Source organism: Conger conger, chromosome 7, assembly GCF_963514075.1.
Source record: "Conger conger chromosome 7, fConCon1.1, whole genome shotgun sequence".
NCBI lineage: Eukaryota > Metazoa > Chordata > Actinopteri > Anguilliformes > Congridae > Conger > Conger conger.
In genome coordinates, this window is record NC_083766.1 from 48,347,347 (window position 1) to 48,368,274 (window position 20,928).

The 20,928-nt window shown below is 41.8% G+C and overlaps 2 protein-coding genes across 4 annotated transcripts in view; one reads left to right on the top strand and one right to left on the bottom strand.

The window, feature by feature from the left end:
* Window positions 1-962: 962 nt before the first annotated feature.
* eral1 (Era-like 12S mitochondrial rRNA chaperone 1) lies at window positions 963-10,126 on the bottom strand. Its single transcript, XM_061248318.1, has 11 exons — window positions 9,892-10,126; window positions 9,120-9,290; window positions 8,639-8,766; window positions 8,417-8,494; window positions 8,143-8,189; window positions 7,965-8,026; window positions 7,541-7,653; window positions 6,707-7,057; window positions 4,872-5,021; window positions 4,317-4,397; window positions 963-2,221 (listed from the first exon to the last, which is right to left on the bottom strand). Exons 1-11 carry the CDS (start codon window positions 9,995-9,997, stop codon window positions 2,099-2,101), a joined length of 1,410 nt encoding a protein of 469 aa, XP_061104302.1. The 5' UTR covers window positions 9,998-10,126; the 3' UTR covers window positions 963-2,098.
* Window positions 9,080-20,928, top strand: part of fam222ba (family with sequence similarity 222 member Ba) — a 43,514-nt gene continuing 31,665 nt past the window's right edge. Inside the window, exon 1 of one of the 3 annotated variants that reach the window (XM_061248313.1) lies at window positions 9,080-9,351. The gene's annotated coding sequence lies outside the window, so the exon portion shown is untranslated. Of the gene's footprint in view, window positions 9,352-19,936; window positions 20,051-20,928 lie in introns of those variants that run through there. The other 2 variants (XM_061248314.1, XM_061248315.1) reach the window with 2 other exon arrangements.

Here is a 20,928-nt window from a genome sequence, read left to right on the forward strand (position 1 = left end):
AAACAAAAATTAAAATGATTACATTGTCAGTTTCCCTGCAATACGCCTGCTGGAACATCTCATGGTTCTTGAGACACTCTTTGCAGCAGTATCCTTTTGCCATTATTTTTGTTATTTTTATGGCAACTGCTGACTGACATGCTCCATACACAGAATACAGGGCCTGATAATATGACCTATTGTGAGCTTGTATTATAAGGTTAGTCCATGTCAAATGCTACACTGCAGAGAGCAATACAAACACAAAAAAATCAATTTATTACTCATACATTGCCTAATGAGTTCCGGGCACAACAGTGCAGAACATAGACAGGACATTCTTGGGAGTTGAAACCTTTCAGTGTATTGTACCGAGTATGTTTATAGAGGGGCAAGGTTTAAGCAATAAGAGGTCATTAAACCAATAAAATCCTCTCCCTCTCATTTGCTTTTAGAGGCGTGTTCAGAGGACATAATGAGTGCAGCGATTCACCCACATGGGTGCTGTACATGAATCAGGATTTTTTTTTTTTTAACATGTAATTAGTTTAATTAAACTTTTAATTAATGCATGTCTTTAGGACATGAAGTATGAGTATCAATTAAAATTAGATGAGGATCACTGGAATGTTTCCCGCAGTACACAATTGGCTGAAATGGCCACCTGAGATCACCATGGTCTGAATATATAAACATTTCTCTCTTGTAAAATTCAGGACCTGATCAAAGTTCTTTAATAAAAGGAAATTGTTATGGCAAGGATGATGGAACCCAATGGCAGTTATCTGTGCGCATATATTCATAGAGATTAAAGATATGCTCCCATCCTGTTACATAAAAACACTGGAAGCTGGATTTTATAGTACCATCTCCCTCACTCACCATTCAGTCTTGTGCAATAAGGTGCATCAAATCCAGTGACAAGGAAAATGTGAATAAACGCTGCAATCCGGGTCACAGAAAAAATCCACCCAAAAACCATGTTAATACGAAGATATTTATTGAGTTTCAGTGTAATTGTTTCGTTTTTTTAAGACCAAAAATTTTATTTATTTATTCGTAGTTTATTTTACAGGCATTCAGACTCCGTATTGTCATAGATACCTACATTTTATATCACAGGGTCCTCCGATTTGTATGATGGCTTTCAAAAGTCCCCTGAGGAGACTGGGGCCTATAGCCTTGGCCGAGGCCTCAACTGAACCATTTGGTTAGTCAAACAAAATGGCCGCTTCTACTCAGCTGCATGAACTGGAATGACACTGGGGTGCTCACAAAGCAGGAACCGCTCTGTACGCTGGCTTTGGGCTGCCTGCTCCAGTTATTCATCAAGATGGCCTTGATGAAGTCTCCATAAACGCTAAAGGACAAAAGTCCTGCTGATCTGTATTATCTGACCCATTTTGTGGGGCAGGTTGCATTCCATTAAGGAGGTAATTCAGTACTCTGGGACTGAGTGTTTACATTATAGCTTTAAAAAGGGGGGGGGGGGGGGGGGGGTGGACAGAGAGCGGGGGAAGGGGAGAAAAAGACAGAGAGGGGGATAGGGATAGACCACTGGGGCTATGGGCTGATCCCAGCTCATGAATGTGCCACAACCAATATATTTATCTGCAGGCACTCTGGTTAGCTGGACACTACTGGTGAGGGGCTGATTCCAAGGGCTGCTGTGGCACAGATAAAATAAAATAAAAACCTTTTTCAAAAGCTCGACCAACCCCTGCCCCCCAGCCCAAACACCCTCCGCCTCTCACACCCAGAATTATCAGCAACTCTGTCAGCCACCGTCCTCTTGACCTACCAGTCCCCGCACTTTAGGGGCTTAAGGTTCACACATCAGACCCACCGGGAAGTTACAGCATCTCTGCTACATCAACTTACTTTTGCAATTCGACACTTGAATTTGCACACACACACAGACACACAGAAGCAAGCGCCTTTGAACTGTTGAACAGTTGTCAGTTCAGTGGCACACACGCACAGAGAGACGGACAGATGTGTACGCACGCACGCACACACGCACACAGGTCTGTGTTAATAAGGATGTCCTCATCAAGTCTCAGAAGAGCCAAAAACAAGGGAGGGAGGAGGTCTTCTGCTCCCCGCCCTCTTCATACTCTTATTTTTTTAAATGCACAGATATCTTCAGCCTGACGTCACACAGGAACACATTAGCCAGATCCTCCCCAGCCTCCCGGGCGATCCGACCAACTATCTCACCGCCCAGTCCAATCACCATTTTCTGCAATCCAAGGGAAAGTCAGTTAATAACAGTGGTTTCCTTCTGGTAATATGGCACCAAATTGATCACAAGGCACACGTTCAGCATAAACAAGCCCTTTGGTTCCTACTGTTGCTTTCGTGCATCAAATTTCACATGTTCCCAGAGGTTCATATTTAAATTGATTTTTCCTAGAAAGATTCGGATTCAAGTCATACTCGAATTAGGTATGCGTAATAAAGTATAACTTTGCGGTAAACTACTGACCTTTTTTTTTCTTTTCTAAATAACCCTGTTGCTTTCATTTTAAATCTAGGGATCTGGGCTACATTGTTTCTTTTCCACTCCTGAGACTCATTACATTACATTATTGGCATTTGGCAGACGCTCTTATCCAGAGCGACGTACAACAAAGTGCATACCCATAACCAGGGATAAGTGCGCTGAAAGACCCTAGAGGGAAGTACAATTTCAACTGCTACCTGTACAACAAAGATAAGGACGAGGGCCAATTTTTTTTTTTTTTTTTTTGGAACAAAGAAACAAACAAACAGAGCAAAAGTGACCAAAGTTAATTATCCAAACACTGCTTACCTAGCCAACTAAAAATACCGATACACAAAGCAAGTCACAGACAACAATTACGGTTCACAGGGAGGTAGGGAGGGATGGGGAGAGGTGCTGCTTGAAGAGGTGTGTCTTCAGCTTGCGCTTGAAGGTAGGGAGAGATTCTACAGTTCTGACCTCAACGGGGAGTTCGTTCCACCACCGTGGAGCCAGAACAGACAGTAGTCGTGAGCGTGAGGTGGAGGTTCGGAGAGCGGGAGGTGCCAAGCGGCCTGTGAAGGCTGAACAAAGAGGTCTGGCAGGGATGTAGGGTCTTAATTTTTTTGTAGATAAGCTGGAGACTCGCATTGGTAACATCACAGTCCTGATTTACTCCACTGTGTAACCAATGAGAGCTATGATCCATAATAGACAAGAGCGTTTGGAGGGTAGGAGCGGTTTGGGTACACTGATCTGCCGATACTTAAACCTTATCAGACAGCCTAAGTAACAGCGGGAGTTGAAAACACACAGGTTATCTGAGGGCTGCAGTAGAACTGTCCCATAACCCCTCACCAAACGGCTGGACCCTGCCGAGTTGTGCTGTGCGAGAACCTAGCTGGGCCTGACTGACAGGGCAATACCCAGCCTCTAATACGTCACATGAGTTTGAACCAAAACCACATGAGTTTGACACCACACAAGACGTCTGTTAGGCATATAGAAATTTGAGCTTTTCGTTTATACGCAAATGATTAGCTACCATGACAACATGAAATAAACATGCCGTTAACTTGCTACACTTCTCATTGATCTTACATCAAATATAAAGCTGTCTGCGTATTTTGCGATAATGGTTACATAAGATAGCACAGCTATCACTAAACTTGTTGCCATGCAGGATAAAAGCTAGCGTTTGCTGAAGTCAGACAATTGTTGCAGGGTGGGCTGGGAGTGCAGATAGCCAAGTAGCCGGTCACACCTTGTGGGATATCAACTAAAAACCTCCCGTAACACTCCCTGCACACAGCTTTGCTGCTCGCTGATATATCCACAGCACACGGTTTACTGACCATCCCTGCGTATGCACGGCTGGGCTGAAGATACAGCGCCAGTGAAAGGAAAGAGGGGGGGCAGTTTTTGGGGCATGGGGTGGGGGGTGAGAGTCTTGGTGGTGGTGAGGGGGGGGCGGGGGTAAAGCAGTTTCTTTTTGGGGTCTACGAGAGGGGATTAAAGATGGCGGTGAAATAGGGGGTCAATTAAGGGGGGCTGCTTAGATTAACATACAAACGGCCCTGGTGGGACAGTGTGAACTGCACTGAACGGGTCCCACACTCAGGCCCGTCTCACAGACTGGTGAGAGAGCGGCAGCTGCAGAAGCTGTGATTGGCTTGACTACATGCGCACTACGGCGAGATGACATCACGGCCCCTGGAGTCACATGACCATTTATCCGCTTCTCTTGGGAAGATGGAACCATAAGACTCTTAGGAAGTGTCCGCACTTCTATTTTGTAATTTGAGCTGAAAACAAATAATGGAGGAACACTACAAAGGGTAGGAGGTCTCACCATGTGACTGTCTTTCTGCATATAGAGCTTTAGCAGTATATCCAGCTGGCCATTTTCTTTCTCTTGCCACAGCTCAATAACCTGAAATATAAAAATATAGAGAGGAAAAATTAAGAAATTTGTACACAGTTACACCAAACCTACTTATGCTATACTCTCATAAAGGTACTGCTTGCCCCTGGGGCAGTACACTATAGGTGCATGTACCTCTAGCCAGCAATCAATAACTAATTTGTACCTTTCTTGCTTGAAAAATGTACTCGCTTGTCATTTTATCCTTAACGAACTAAAAAGTACCTCCACTGTCACTATTTCTGAGCGTGAATGCCCAGACATTTATTTGAGAAACTTGACTAAATTAGCAACTCAACTGCTGTGAAAGAGAGGGTGTAAACTTAAATTTTCCTAGAAAATTTACTAATAATCGCATGCAGTAGTCGGTTGTGTACAATCCCTGTGGTCGTTCCAAAAATCAAGCTGTGTGGTGAGATAGCTCTTTGACAGTTTAGATGTGAGGGGGGCTCCCCAGTGTGTGACAATGCGTTGTACTTTCACCTGAGTGACACTATAGGGAACCTCCTGGGGCAGGTACTCCAGAAGCTTCTCTCTCACAACGTTGGTGCAGATGTCCTGCGGACTCTGGTCTGTCAGCACTCCACTGTGGTACTGCCATGACCCCGGCTTGGCCCCGACCACTAGATACCTCTGTGGGTCCAGAAGGCCGACAGTGTTAGTCACATGCCCTGCCATAACCCAAATGTTTCTTAATGGCCCACACACATATTTTGTCTTTTTTAGCTTTTCATATCATCCTGGAGTTTCGATTTCTGTTCCATACTGATCCAAGTAAAACCATTGCAGATATATAATAGGGTCCAACTGCTATTTTTCCAAGCTGCTTGTCAATGATTTCTCACGTGACATGACCGACGTTTTTGAATAATTATCGAATGACGTTGCTAAATGTTCAGCCCAGGAAGCTGACCGTAGGAGGGAATTGGGCTCAGGGGGCAGGGTTAGGGACTTAAAAAACCTACGTGACTGCACCATGCAGGGAATAAAGCAAGAAAAAATTGTGAGCCTGAAAAGTTGTCCAGGAGGACATGTGTACAATGTATTGCATTAAGTATTATATGAATTTAAAAATGCTCTATGCCAGAAATCAGGCATGGTGCCTGACAATTTTAAGCCCTGACTATGCAAAGGTTTTGTGGGAATTTTCTGATACTAAACCCAGGAAGAGAACAGGAATATGTGTGGGCCTAACTGAATGCTGCTGTAACACTACTGACCTGCGCTCAAGATAGCAAACGTTAGTTAATGTTCAGCAGTATATTCAAACTTTTTTCTGTTTGCCACGAATGTTAGTCAGTTTGAAAAGGTAAGTTGATCATTATTTGTCTGTTTTTTTTTTTTGTGGAAGCGCTGATCTCGGATCAGGCTTACTTGTCTATATCCAAAACTTATTTATTATGTTTGCCTTACCAAAAGATTTTTCATGTATACTGGTGCCAGAACGGAAAAAAGAGACTGGTGATTTTTGTGTTTTGAATGCAAGTGTCGTTCAGACATTACCAATCAGAATCACTATGGTCAGTTCTTCAGTTGGAAGAAGTCCTGTCAAAAGCCCAGAGTCCTGTCAAAAGCACTTTGCAGCTTCAGTTGGATGGTGTTTCTTGTTTCATCATTACTGTAAAACATTTCTGCCCCACGCAATCCATCCATCCATCCATTATCTTAACCCGCTTATCCTGAACAGGGTCGCAGGGGGGCCAGAGCCTATCCCAGCATACATTGGGTGAAAGGCAGGAATACACCCTGGACAGGTCGCCAGTCCATCGCAGGGCACACACACCATTCACTCACACTCATACCTAGGGCAATTTAGACTCTCCGAGTAGCCTAACCTGCATGTCTTTGGACTGTGGGAGGAAACCGGAGTACCCGGAGGAAACCCACGCAAACACGGGGAGAACATGCAAACTCCACACAGAGAGGCCTCGGCCGACGGGGATTCGAACCCAGGACCTCCTTGCTGTGAGGCGGCAGTGCTACCCACTGCACCATCCGTGCTGCCGCCCCACGCAATGTACAGTAAAATGTACATTGCATGGGGCAACATTGGCTCAGACGGCAAGAGCAGTCGTCTGGCAGTCGGAGGGTTGCCGGTTTGATCCCGTCCCTGAGCAAGACACCTAACCCCCATGCTCCTGACGAGCTGGTTGGTGCCTTGCATGGCAGCCAATCGCTGTTGGTGTGTGTGTATGAATGGACGAATGAGCAGCATCCATTGTACAGCGCATCCAGTTGGATAAAGGAGCTATAGAAATGCCAAACATTTACCATTGACCATTCAGGTGATATTCAGAGGGAGGTTTAAGCGAGGGTACCTTCAGAGCCTCCACGTCCTCTACGTCCAGGGCAGACAGCATGAACACATCCCGAAAGTGGGGCCAGCCACGTCTTGATTCCAGCTGCCTCAGCTCCTCTTTGCTCAGCTCCTGAGGCCCGCTGCCGTCAGGGAGGCCCCGGGGGGGCCCGGCTGGTGTCTGAGAGGAGAGGACCGTGGGCTCCTGTGCGCCCGTCTCTGCTCTGTCTGCGGTCACCTTCGAGTTTCGGCTGCCCGTCTCAGGCCCCGACCTGGACCATGAACGCACTCTCATCCTCCTGCCATTGACCATTCCTTCCGTCAAGACCGTGGCAACGTCCAACAGCTTATTTTTAGCCCGCAGCAGATCTACCTGCACGAGATGACAGTTGCTCCATCATCAAAGGGGCAGTTGTAAGTCGCATTTCTCAGCAAATCTCGAGATTTTAATATCACCAGTTTCTTAACACAAATCTCGAGATTTTAATATCACCAGTTTCTTAACACAAATCTCGAGATTTTAATATCACCAGTTTCTTAACAGCAAATCTCGAGATTTTTATATCACCAGTTTCAGTGTATGAGCAGCAAAGGGTGCATACATTTTGGAGACACACAGATCTTGTAGTACCTGATATTTCTTGAAATCAGGGCCTTGCTACTAGTTTGACATGCCAGACTTACTGAGCCTACATTTACCATGTGAACTAGGCTTGATGTTCATAACTGATACTTACTATTCATAACTGATAATTGGACCGTATATGACCTCTGTTGTGTCAATGACCTTCGTTATGCACTCATTGCGTGCCGCTTTGGATAAAAGTGTCTGCCTGATAAATACAATGTAATGTACCTTATTCAGGACAAGGACCGCTGGGATGCATGGATTCTGAGCCAGACATTTCAACACCTCGGTGTTCAGTTTATCGCAGGACCACTTTTCTGACACATCAATAAGGACTACAACTGCAGAGAGGAGAGGTAAGGACAGTGAGGGGTAAGGGCAGCCTGTAGCCTAATGATTAAGGTACATGACTGGGACCCGCAAGGTCAGTGGGGTTTGATCCTTAGTGTAGACACAATCCGCACAGCTGTCTTAGTCTAATCCACTAAATCACTTTGGATAAAAGCGTCAGCTATGACATGACATGACATGACATGACATGACATGACATGACATGTAATGAACCTCCAGGTCTGAAACACAGCCTCTACAGCACACAGATTCTGTCCTTGTCAGAAGTGCTGCATTCGCTGGAAAGTCCCGGCAATCTTACCTAGGTCAGCCTCCTGAACTGAATCAAAAGGATCCACAAGGAGAGTCTTCTCCAGCTGGTACCTGTGAAAAAACAAAAAAAAACAAAAAAAATACACTTTTAGAAAAGTCTCATTTTGAACTTAAATAGGAACTCAGCCACAGTACTAACTCAATATGCACTGTGTATATGAACACACCTTTTTGCCTTCGAAGGGGTAATGAGACCAGGAGTGTCTAGTAAGACCTACAGGGAGAGGCAAAGAGTCAGAGAGAACATATGAAACTACAGTAATCCTCAGCAATACTTGTTTGGACTAAAGGAATTGTGTACTATCACCATATAAAATAAATTGTATCCTATATTGTGTTATATTTTTGTTGAGTCAATGGTAACAAAATGTATTTTGCCCAAGAATTTTATTTTAAAAAGTCAAGTATTTTCTTAAAGCAAAAAAAAAACAAAAAACGTACAATTTGGGTGTTATCTTCTGTGAGGACGCCTTCAGCACTAGACCTAGTTGTATGTACTTTCTTTGACACAGCAAACACCTATGGAAAAATAACATTCATAACTTATTTGGAAAACAGATTCATATGGTTGAGCTTTAAAACATGCTATATAGGACAGTTCAACGTGAAGTGTTCTTAATGGCAAGGCATTACTTTAATGCTCTGTGAGCAATTCACACGTACTTTTCTTCCAAGGATCTGATTGGACAAAGTTGATTTCCCTGCATTTGGGGCACCAATGATGGCCACTTTCAATATCTTTGCATTTTCAGGTTGATCCGGATGGTTAACCAGCAAAGACATTTGCTCAACTGAAAGAGAGAAGAGTTTTACTTGGGTTTACATTGCCTGGGATGATGTCTGCAATACGCTGGAAAGGCACATGCTGATACGGCATTCCTCACCACCCTTCCAAAAATGTTTTTCAGTATAATAAGAACAACATCAAAAAGGCATGAATTGCCGTTGTGACTGCTACAAGAACACACAAATGCGTATACCATTATTGTCTGCAGGGAACGTGTATTGGTAAAAGAGGTGGTGCCGATTAAAACAAGGTGAAATTTAACAATCAATGCAAAACTGTAATACACTGATCTCAATACGAACATCAGTCATGTCCACTCGTAAAGCAGGTCGCGTTTTGCTGAAACACTGAGATTACCGTTGTTAGGCGGAACCGAGGCTGGACGGTGACAAAGGCTGTCATGTGTTTCTACAGTTTTGCCTTGTACCAGCATTTCCGAAACCGCCTCCGATGCAATAAAACAGACGGGAGTGAAGTGAAGATAAATTTGTCCACTGGTCCTCAGACGGCCGAAACCACCACCTGATCCTGAGAAAAAGACATTGACAACCATCTATGCTGGTGACTAGCTACTCCTATGGTATGGCAGGTAACTTAATAACCGGTCACGTAATCTCACCGCTAGCTAGCAAACTATCTATAGACATACACAGACCTTTATAACTGCAACAGAACCAGACTACGTAGCACTCAACACTGGACGTTAGCTAGCGTTAGGCCATCCAACTAGCCAGCCGGCCAATACACGTGCGTATAAGGTAACTCCCTTAATTAACATTAGTTAGTTCAACGTTTTTCAAAAATTCGAACAGCATGGCAAAAGGTTCACCATTATTAATTCGATAACTAGCAAATCTGCTTGGTAGGTAAAGTTACTCGAATAATTTGTCGTCAACAAGCTAACGTTAGAGTTGCGGTTTTAGTCTGGTAGCTAGCTTTTTGGCTAGTCAGTTAGCAATAGCTAATTTCACATGAATTACCTGCATAGATAGCTAGCCTGTCAATGTAATCCCATATCTAATTTCTCAACATTTGCTTCCATTAGGTATATAGACGCTAGTGTATCAACATAACCAAACTGTCTTAAGTTGATTCTATAACGCTAGCGAGCACTACGTTTGGGACTGACCTGTGTTCGGAAACCATGACGCATTTTCAACTGGCGCAGCTTTGTGAAATTTAACAGAACACCGCAGAAAATTTCGAAAAATTAAGCTGCTAAAACGCAAGGCCATGGTTAACGGTTATTACAACCCAATGATGATGCAGGCGAGCCGATCCACCTATTTTACACGGAAGGTTAATTGGGTTGTCATGTTTGTTTACTTCCACATTATCCATAGGGCGCAGACATGTTGCTTTGACTAAAGAACGACTGACTTGGTTAAGAGTGTCCTCTCAGTAAATGTATAAGCAGGTCTAATCTGCAGTGACATCTAGCGGCCAAGAGGCAGCAAGACTCCTTGCTGAGGTTAAAATGCCAAGAGCAGATCCCCGTGGGTACTCTAAAACAGGCACCGTGACAGTAGGTTATACAAATTAAGTTGCAATTTTTGTAAAACTACCATAGTGAAGAAGTATAGGATGCATATCTATAAACAAATCCTAATGCTAGTGTTTATATAGGCAATTGAAATTCATCATTGACCGGTGCTTCAGGCCTTTTAGCTCTGGAACGGTTCTCAGGTCATATGACTGCATGCCTGCAGATACTTTTGTATAATATAGTGGCACATACATTTGGCTCTAAAGTATTGAATAGTGACTGTCATTATTTTCTAGGTAATGCCATTGCAAATACGCAATATGTTAGAAAAATGCATGTATTATAACCTTTCCTATCTTCAGACAGTGCCATAATTGTGTTTTAAAACCTCAAGATTCAAAAGAGATTATAAAGGGAGCTGGTGGTTGGAAATGATCAATGGGTTGAGTGCGTATTGCATTTTTGAAGACCTGTCCTTTTGCTTTTTGTTCTCAATTACTTTTTGACCAAGAAATCTGGGTTTATAATGACATATTATATCATGGGATGCTGTTTGTTTTGAAGAAAGCTAAGTTCATCGTCACATGCTATTTGTTCTGAAGAAGAAAAAAAAAAGAAATGGCACAGAATTTATGAAGGTTTTGCAGGCATGAGTCAGAAAGGATAAGTAGGCACTGCACGCATTAGTTGTTTCTGGGGTAGGAAAAACACATTTTAAACTAAAACTCCTGCTTGTAAAGTACCCATTATTAGTATGCAATGATTAATTCCGGCCCGTCATTAAACCATTATAAGGATGGAATGTTCTGGGCCATTTTGCATGTCTGCAATATCTCTGAGATGCCACAGTTGTCTGCATCGGCTCCTGAAAGCATCGGATTCTCCTCGGCAGTTTAAGTGGCTGACCCATTAGAAGCCAAATAAAGCGCCCTTGATCTCTGGCAATTCCACAGTGCAAAATGGCCTCTGGGCCAGTTGGCTTGTCATGTGATGTCCTAACAAAATTCTGGTGAGGCCATCTTGCAGCCTTTGTCTCACAGCTTTGATGGGTAAGTCCTGTTTGGTTTGTGGTGCGGGGTCATGAGACACACGGTGTGGTATGCGTCAGCGTCTCTTCACCCACACAGGGCTAAGCAGACCGAAGCTCAAGGCCTTTATGCGCAGGGAAGGCTATGATAATGAGAGGATTGAGACGCCATCTCAAAACATGTATTGCAAAGTAACACAACAGAAAATGCAACACAAAGGTGACAAAGGAAACCACTGCAGAGTTCCACAAAAGGGTCCCTATGCAGGCGACATGCAGTATTTTCAAACAAGATATTCAGTTCTAAGAACAAAGCTCTGTGAGGAAAAAAATCGACAATGGAGAGAGCGCGAGAGGCAGGAAGAATGGCTGGTTCCTCTTTCTCTTCACCTATCGAACATCCTGGCTGGCAGTCCTTCAGGGCCTGCACTGAGCTGGACGACCCGCTCCTGTGGGAGGGGCGCAGGATATCAGGTGGCTCGCAATCTGTCATGATCCACCTTTGAAACGGAAAATGAAAGCGACCGCAAAAAACACACTGTAATGCAAATGCAGTGAAAGGAATTCAAAATGAAAGACCCAAGAAAATTGATTCTAGACCTTTGGGACACAAAAATAAGATAAACTAGAAGACTGCCTCCCAATTAAAGGTTTATCTGAAGGATGGCCTTATTTTTCCAACACACACACACACGCACACACACACACCCAAACAGGAGGTGTGTATAAAGGCCCTTAATCACATGGCCAGTGCATGTGTAACATTATTAGAGTGCTTTTTGAGGTAATTTAACCGCATTAGCTTTACCCTTCAAACAAGCAAAATGGCACACTCAAAAATGAAAGGACTACTCTTGCAGGGGGAACCATTTAATCAGCAGGCACAACAGTGATTTCAGGTCGAGATTACAGAGCAGAGCTGGATTAAAAATACAGTCATGAAAAAAGATCACCGCCCCCCCCCCCCCCCCCCCCACCCGCACCCCCCAAGTCCTGTTCCTGTGCAGAGAACAGAATGAATTTAAGCTCTTAAAAAATCAGCAGAGCGTGATTCAATCAGGGATGCTTCCCTTTCTGCATTTCCTACAATGCAGGCCCGCAATCCGCTCCCGACGAGCATTGCTGAGCGGCGTTCCCTTTGTTCGTGACGCCTTTGTCGGCTCCAGAAGAGAGTGGCCGCTGTCACGTCTCATTTTTCCGCGAGCCTCATATCTGCCCATTGTAAAGCCGCAAATAGACCTGCAGTCAAGCAGCTGCCACAGCACCATTCCGAGCTCGCTGCCGGTGAGGAATAACAAAGTTAATGAAACGATAAACACTAGACACGAGTGTGACAGAGACTAGCTGTAGAAGGATCGCTACACTGTACAGAACACTCACTCGTCCATTACAGATGACTGCTTCTCATAATGCAGGCAGTGCAGCTGCTGCATCCTTTATTAGGCTGACAGTGAAGTGCTTAAAAAATAAATAAATATATAAAATCCTGTGCTCACATTTGTTACTGATTCTCAGCCCCCTCCTCCCCCCATCGAAAAAAAGTACAAAAGGGGAAAAAAACTTATATTCAATCCAGACATGCAATCAATATGACTTGTCTGTGAAGTGGATCGATAATGCCTTCCTTTGAAATCATCAATCACACCCGTGTTGAATATAAAAAGCATAATTAGGAACGCTGTTCTTAAACATCCTGTATTGACTTCTTTCAGGGTTGAAGAAAGACACCATTCTGCATCATTAACTTTGTATTATGGTCTGATGGAAGCACTGCGGTGCACTTCCCCCCAGCGTTCCCTGATGCTGTGTGATTGGGATTTCAAGCAGCGCTTTTCGCTAGATGTGCTCCCAGGGAAGAGGTAAAGCGATGCTCTGAGACACAATATGACTAGAGGCACCATTAAATGGCCTGGTTTGGAGAGCTGCCATGTGACTGCTTTGGTTTACCTTGCTCAGTACGGTCGAGATAAAATCATCAGGAGACCAGTAATGTTGAACAATAATGCACATTTATTTGGCGGTGTTCTGGAGGGGTAGTACATGCTGTGCTTTTTTATCGCGAGGAGCATCCCAGCGGATGCCGTCCGGACCAAAGCTGATTGGCAAGTGACAATGTCCAGCACTTGGCCCGTGTTTTACCAGATGTCCAACTGCAGCAGTGGGAACAAGTAACATTGACACAATTTGATCCTTCTTCTCAATATCATTTTGAGAGTTTTGTGTGTAATCAATTCATTTTCTTTTGTAGGGCATTATTCAAAATAACTCACCCAGCGAAAAAACTTAACTACTTATATATTTTAAACGTTCATACATTGCAGAATACATACAAGAGAGTTTTTCTTGTGTCCAGTTAATTGTGTAAAACAATGTGTATTCTATTCATCATACTTTGTATCCCTAATATTCAGTTATAAGGATTATAATTCCCAGACCATAATTTAGTTGTAAATGGATTGTTTTAAGCGTATAAATGGAGTTGGACAGATACAAAGTATACGGAGGATGGGCTGTGTTTCACCTTGCTTTTACCTTCTTATAGGCCCTGTTTTTGGCTCTGATGAATAATGCTGTTACAAAATCATAATAACGTGCTGCAGTGTTCTGCTAATCACAGAACCTGACCTCAGCAAAATATGATCTGACAAGAATGCATATAACCCACTCCAGAGATGCCCTCTCATTTGTATGCTGTCTCTGTCCCTGGCGGATAGAGGTTCATTAATAACACTTACTGTACAATAGCATAATGGCATTCCATGAAAACAATCTACAGTAGGTTCTTTGTTAGCAACGGTAATAATTCTGCCCAGGTATCTCTTTCTTTGTAAGTATGTGTACAGATATTTACCCACTGTGTCATCTTAAAAAATATATAAACTATTTATAGATAAAACATACTTTGTCATACAAGTCTCAGTGTACTGAGCCTATATGTTCCAGCTACAATATGAATCAATACTGTAAAGAGAACAGCTGGGTTGGTGTAATTGTGTAATTTATTTCAGTTGTCATAGAAATATAAGTCCTTGACCAGAGATCCTTGCAGATCTGACTCCACAATCAAGCAGTATATCAAATCACACGCTATATGACAGTATTGACAGTGGGTTTACAGATTGATCTGTGAGACATTTCATTGTGAAACTGGATAATGTCTGAAAGCTGGCTCTACACGTTGGCCTTCGGTATGAATGGCGCATGCTTTGTCAGGAGACACAAGCAACAAAATCACCCGGCATTGGCTTAGCTGTGGTTACCTCGTAATACTTCTTGTGAAGCTTGGAACAGTATTGCGGACACTACAAACCCCAAATTCTCCAGTGTGCTGTGTTGTGGATTTGGTTAACCCTCCTATTATGTTAAGATGTTATGACCAGTTTTAAGTTTGGGGTCAAATTGAGCCCAACAGATGAAATAAACTTATATAAAATATACTTTTTTTTTTGACACATAGTGTGTCGCCTTCTTATTGTCTCCCAAATTACTAGCTTTTGATTAAAAAAAAGCCCATCTCATTTAGAGCCTAAGGAACAGTAAGTCAAAGTGGCACCTGTATAGGAAAGTGCCACCAGAATCATTCAGAAAGACATCTGAAAAAATCTTTTAAATGGTTGTATATTTGATACAGTTACAGGATCAAAATGACACTGCACAACACATCTATAGGCCAAGTTGGCACAGGACTTCACATAGCATTATGTTTATTGCATGTTTACTATTTAATGCCATAAAAAACCATACAGTATCAATATGAAAAGTTAAGTGTTTTATGTCAAATCGACCCCAGAAATAATAAAGTTAATTAAATTGTGCAAACACTTTTATAATCTTAAAATTAATGTGAAGCTCTAGTAGGATACTATTTTAAAATATCACAGTAAGATCAGGATGTTGTTTTATATATTTTTACAATGACCTTGCATGTCGGACAACATATCAAATGAAAATGTAATCTATATACACTCAGGAACCACTTCATCAGATACCTAGGCTTTAATTAGGCTTATTGGTCTTCTGCTGCTGTAGTTCATCCACTTCAAGAAGGTGTGACGTGTGTTCAGAGATGCTCTTCTGCATACCACTGTTGTACCCTTTTTCTCATTAACAAGACCTTTTTGCCACACAAAACTGCTGCTCATTGGATGCTTTTTGTTTTTAAGACTCAAGACTGCTGTATTTGAAAATCCCAAGAGATCAGCAGTTTCTGAGATACTCAAACCACCCTATCAGGCTCCAACAGTGTGTGTGTGTGTGTGTGTGTGTGTGTGTGTGTATATGTATGTATATATATATATATATTCAGTGAGCATTTTATTATGTATTTATTTCACTTATTTTTTAGATGTATTCATTCTTCTGCTGCTGTAGCCTATCCAGTTATGATGTGTGTTCAGCGATGCTCTTCTGCATACCACTGTTGTAATGCGTGGTTGTTAGCATTACTGTCACCTTCCTGTCAGCTTCAATTAGTCTAACTCTGCTACTCTGACCTCTCTCATTAACGCGTTTGTGCCTGCAGAACTGCTGCTCACTTGATGTTTTTTGTTTTTCGCACCCTTTTCTGCACGCTTTAGAGACTGTTGCGCGTTAAAATCCTAGTAGATCAGCCGTTTCTGAGATACTCAAACCACTCTGGCACCAACAATCATTCCACAGTCAAAGTCACTTAGATCACATTTCTTCCCAATTCTGACATTTGGTCTGAACAACAGTTGAATCTCTTGACTATGTCTGCATGCTTCTATACATTTAGTTGGTGCCAATTGATTGGCTGATTAAATTCTTTGGCTCTATACACCACCACAATGGATTTGAAATGAAACTAACAAGATGTGCTTTAACTGCAGACTTTCAGCTTTAATTTGAGGGTATCCAAATCAGGTGAACGGTGTAGGAATTACAACAGTTTGTATATGTGCCTCCCACTTTTTAAGGGACCAAAAGTAATGGGACAAACTAACAATCATAAATCAAACTTTCACTTTTTATTACTTGGTTGCAAATCCTTTGCAGTCAATTACAGCCTGAAGTCTGGAACGCATAGACATCACCAGATGCTGGGTTTCATCCCTGGTGATGCTCTTCCAAGCCTCTACTGCAACTGTCTTCTGTTCCTGCTTGTTCTTGGGGCATTTTCCCTTCAGTTTTGTCTTCAGCAAGTGAAATGCATGTTCAATCGGATTCAGGTCAGGTGATTGACTTGGCCATTGCATAACATTACACTTCTTTGCCTTGAAAAACTCTTTGGTTGCTTTCGCAGTATGCTTCGGGTCATTGTCCATCTGCATTGTGAAGTGCCGTCCAATGAGTTCTGAAGCATTTGGCTGAATATGAGCAGTTAATATTGCCCGAAACACTTCAGAATTCATCCTGCTGCTTTTGTCAGCAGTCACATCATCAATAAATACAAGGGAACCAGTTCCATTGGCAGCCATACATGCCCACGCCATGACACTACCACCACCATGCTTCACTGATGAGGTGGTATGTTTTGGATCATGAGCAGTTCCTTTCCTTCTCCATAATCTTCTCTTCCCATCATTCTGGTACAAGTTGATCTTTGTCTCATCTGTCCATAGGATGTTGTTCCAGAACTGTAAAGGCTTTTTTAGATGTTGTTTGGCAAACTCTAATCTGGTCTTCCTGTTTTTGAGGCTCACCAATGGTTTACATCTTGTGGTGAACCCTCTGTACTCACTCTGGTTAAGTATTCTCTTGATTGTTGACTTTGACACACATACACCTACCTCCTGGAGAGTGTTCTTGATCTGGCCAACTGTTGTGAAGGGGTTTTTCTTCACCAGGGAAAGAACTCTTCTGTCATCCACCACAGTTGTTTTCTGTGATCTTCTGGGTCTTTTGGTGTTGCTGAGCTCACCGGTGCGTTCTTTCTTTTTAAGAATGTTCCAAACAGTTGATTTGGCCACACCTAATGTTTTTGCTATCTCTCTGATGCGTGTGACTGATGTTTAGATTTTTCAGCCTAATGATGCCTTGCTTCACTGATAGTGACAGCTCTTTGGATCTCATATTGAGAGTTGACAGCAACAGATTCCAAATGCAAATAGCACACTTGAAATAAACTCTAGACCTTTTATCTGCTCCTTGTAAATGAGATAATGAGGGAATAACACACACCTGGCCATGGAACAGCTGAGCAGCCAATTGTCCCATTACTTTTGGTCCCTTAAAAAGTGGGAGGCACATATAGAAACTGTTGTAATTCCTACACCGTTCACCTGATTTGGATGTAAATCCCTCAAATTAAAGCTGAAAGTCTGCAGTTAAAGCATATCTTGTTCGTTTATTTATGAACCTGACTGTATATATACTGAATTAATGGCAGTGGCACCTTTGATACATATGCACAGAAAATACTGTAAACTATATATATATATATATATATATATATATATATATATATATATATTATATTTTATTTAAGCTTTTGGTTGATTTGGTATTATTTGTTAGTTTACAGTATTTTCTGTGCACATATATACATATATATATATGTATCTACAGTATATATATATTATATATATGTATGTGTGTGTGTATATATATATATATATATATATATATATATATATATATATTTCCAAAAAAACAGGTTTCACTATTATTGGCACCCCTGGTTTAATACTTTGTGCAACCACCCCTAGCAAAGATGACAGCCAAGAGTATTTTCCCATAATGTGAGATAAGCTTAGAGAACACATTTGAAGGGATTTTTGACCATTCCATGCAGAACTTTTCAGATTCATTGATATCCTTGCGTTTGCTCTCATGGACGCCACTCTTCAGTTCAGACCACAGGATTTTGATGGGATTTAAGTCTGGGACTGAGATGGCCATTGCACTTTGTTTTCACATAACCATTTCTGTGCGGATTTTGATGTATGTTTGGAGCCCTGCTGAACAGTTTACCCATCAGCTTCCTAGCAGATACAGCCAGACTTTCCTACAAAATTTGTACTTGATTTATTTGAACCACTTAAGCAGGGCCAGTGAAGCAAAACATCTCCAAAACATCAATGACCCTCTGCCATATTTGACAGTAGGTATGAGGTATGCATTCCTGTTTTGCCACCAAACATGTAGATGGTGCGTATGGCCAAAATGTTTAATTCATCTGACCAGCACTCTCTTCCAGTTATAATTCCAATGAGGTTCGGCAAGATACTTGGTTTTGTTTTATTGTGCTCAGTAAGGCCTGTCTTCATGCAACCCTTCTAAAGAGTTTGGTGATATGGATGTGCTATTTTATAGTTCTTTTTGAGACTTGGTCCCCAACATGCAACCAATCTCTGCAATCTCAGGATGCTTTGGTTCTTTATGGCCTCCCTCACCATCCCCCTCAAGGGATTTTGCATGGTTGCTATCTCATGAAACAGGTGATGGAATAACACAATTTAGTTAATCTCAGTCTAAAGGAACTATAGCATAAGCTATAGTGATCCCTCTTTTAACACAAGCTTGAAAATGACATACCCAAAATAAAATGGTTACTGTTCTTGAACCCTTTTGACTACAGGCACAATCCTGGTCTCTGGGGTTTGCTTTTGAACAGTCACAATTACTCTAAATATTACTAGGACAAAGTTACAGAAGCTCAAACACAGTGGAAGTTTTTTTTTTGTTTTTTTTTCAATTAAATATTTTCTGTTTTTGAGTGGATACAGATTATTGTGGCTTTGTACAATTAGAAACTATTATGCATTTGGTTCACATGACTCTTGGTTCACTGACATTACCTTGATGTGAGTAGTCTGTGGACTTCCAAAATGTGTTATTACAAAATAAGGAACTGTTGTTGCGCTAGTGGTTTAACACTTTCAAATGGTATATCCTGCTCCCATAGTGAATGAAGATTGCACTAAAAAAATAAATGAATGGAAAAGGGTTAAGTCATATTTCATTGTCAATTTTACTTTGTTTGATTTTATTCACAAAAATTGTTAGGGGTGCCAATAATTTTTACACCTATGGTTTTTTTTAAATCATGAGATGAAAAACATTGAAACATGAGAGGAAATGTATTATGTTAAGTAAAAGATTTTTCCAATATGTTTCAGCATAAAATATAGATGATTTATCTGTGTTTATTATATACAGCCATTTTTATTGCGGATGCCAATAATTCTGGAGGCCACTGTAGATATACATTGTATCATTGAATGCTGCTCTGACATTTGGCAAGCAACTACAGTCAGTGGTATGATCATTTGCTAATTGTAGAAAACTTTGAAATGTGGTTCTGCAAATAGAGGCATATTCAGTTCAAATTTCTAGGTTATCAGTTATAAAATAATCACCAGGAGCCTGTCTAAAAATAGGTGAGTCCACAACCAAAATACCAATACCCAACACCAAATACCACATTTAGAGAAATTAATATTGTTCAGAATACAGTATCATACTTGGGTTCTTATGGAAGATGTTGTATCTGCGTGTGACTGCATATTCAAATAAAAAGGCAAAAGATCGAAATAAACTAAGACCGTTGTGTATTTTACCCAAAAAGCTTTCACTAAAATGCACTCTGTGGTTTTCCATCAGGCGACAGACAGGCACACTCAATCTTGAATTATGCAGAGGGGTGCCGAAATCGTGCCTGATTTTGTTGCGCTTTTTATGACTGCGCATGCGCCGGAAGTTGCTGCCGCAGACAGCAGCAGTGATTCGGCAGTGAACAGCAGAAAATATAGGTGTTTAGCAATAAACCATGATGGTGTTTTAAACTATGCCTTCTGCGGTGGTTTATAGAGGGTAAGTACAGCCGCTCGAAATGTGATTTACAGCATCATATTTGCAGACTATAGCTCTTACCATGTGGAAAGCTGGTGACAGCAACAAAGAAGTAGCTAGCTAGCTTTTTAAACCTGTGCACGACAGCAGCTTGCTAGCTACCGTTAGTTAGCATTGCTGTTCAGCACGCAGTGGTGTAGCTAGCTAGAAACTCAACTGAATTATCTAGAATCACAATGCAGGTACCTTCATAATTATGTGGCTAGGCATTCTTGTAATCTGCCTACTATTGGCTAATATGTTGTAGGGTTTGTCAACCCAAGGCTGACCAGCAGATGTGATTGTAGCCACAATAGCTTTGATGTGTGGTCTGTTTCAGTATTGGTTTAGATGCCATGCTTGGTTTCATGAAGAGTATCATCTGTCTGTATCATCTGTTGGGCAGCTGTCAAGTGGAGTGGCTAGCTAGCATACTTGGTGGCGAGTTAGAACATATGTTAATCAGCTGGATGGTTCACTTTCATTGTTGGTTTATTACTAGTTCTACGTATCTAAATTAACGTTGAGAACTTGCACGAGCAGCACATTTGGACGTTTTAGTCAGGGGGGTCAAATTACATTGCTAGCTCCGTTTGGGCTGATTAAGTGGTGAGCTACATTCGAGTGACACGTTGACATTTGATGGATGGATATTGCCCCATGCAATGATCTTTCCAGAATACAAGATGCAGTGTTTCAAAACATCGTTGAGTTTCATACTGGTGGGAAGATTTGGCAGCATCGGGTGGATATATTTCCTTTTAAACTGGGTCTCGCTCATGTCATATTCTGAATAGTTGAGGTCCAGTAATAGTGACTTCATATGGACAAACCTGGTGGCTCCTTTGGTAAATAATAAA

Bases quoted from the DNA above. Each gene is read 5' to 3' on its own strand.
- eral1 (XM_061248318.1), bottom strand. From the start codon at position 9,997: ATGGCCTTGCGTTTTAGCAGCTTAATTTTTCGAAATTTTCTGCGGTGT. The intron at 9,291-9,891 runs GTCAGTCCCAAA...TCTTTTTCTCAG, and splicing joins GTCATGGTTTCCGAACACAG to GATCAGGTGGTGGTTTCGGC. The intron at 8,027-8,142 runs GTGTGTTCATAT...GTTTTTTCACAG, and splicing joins ACCCCTTCGAAGGCAAAAAG to GTACCAGCTGGAGAAGACTC.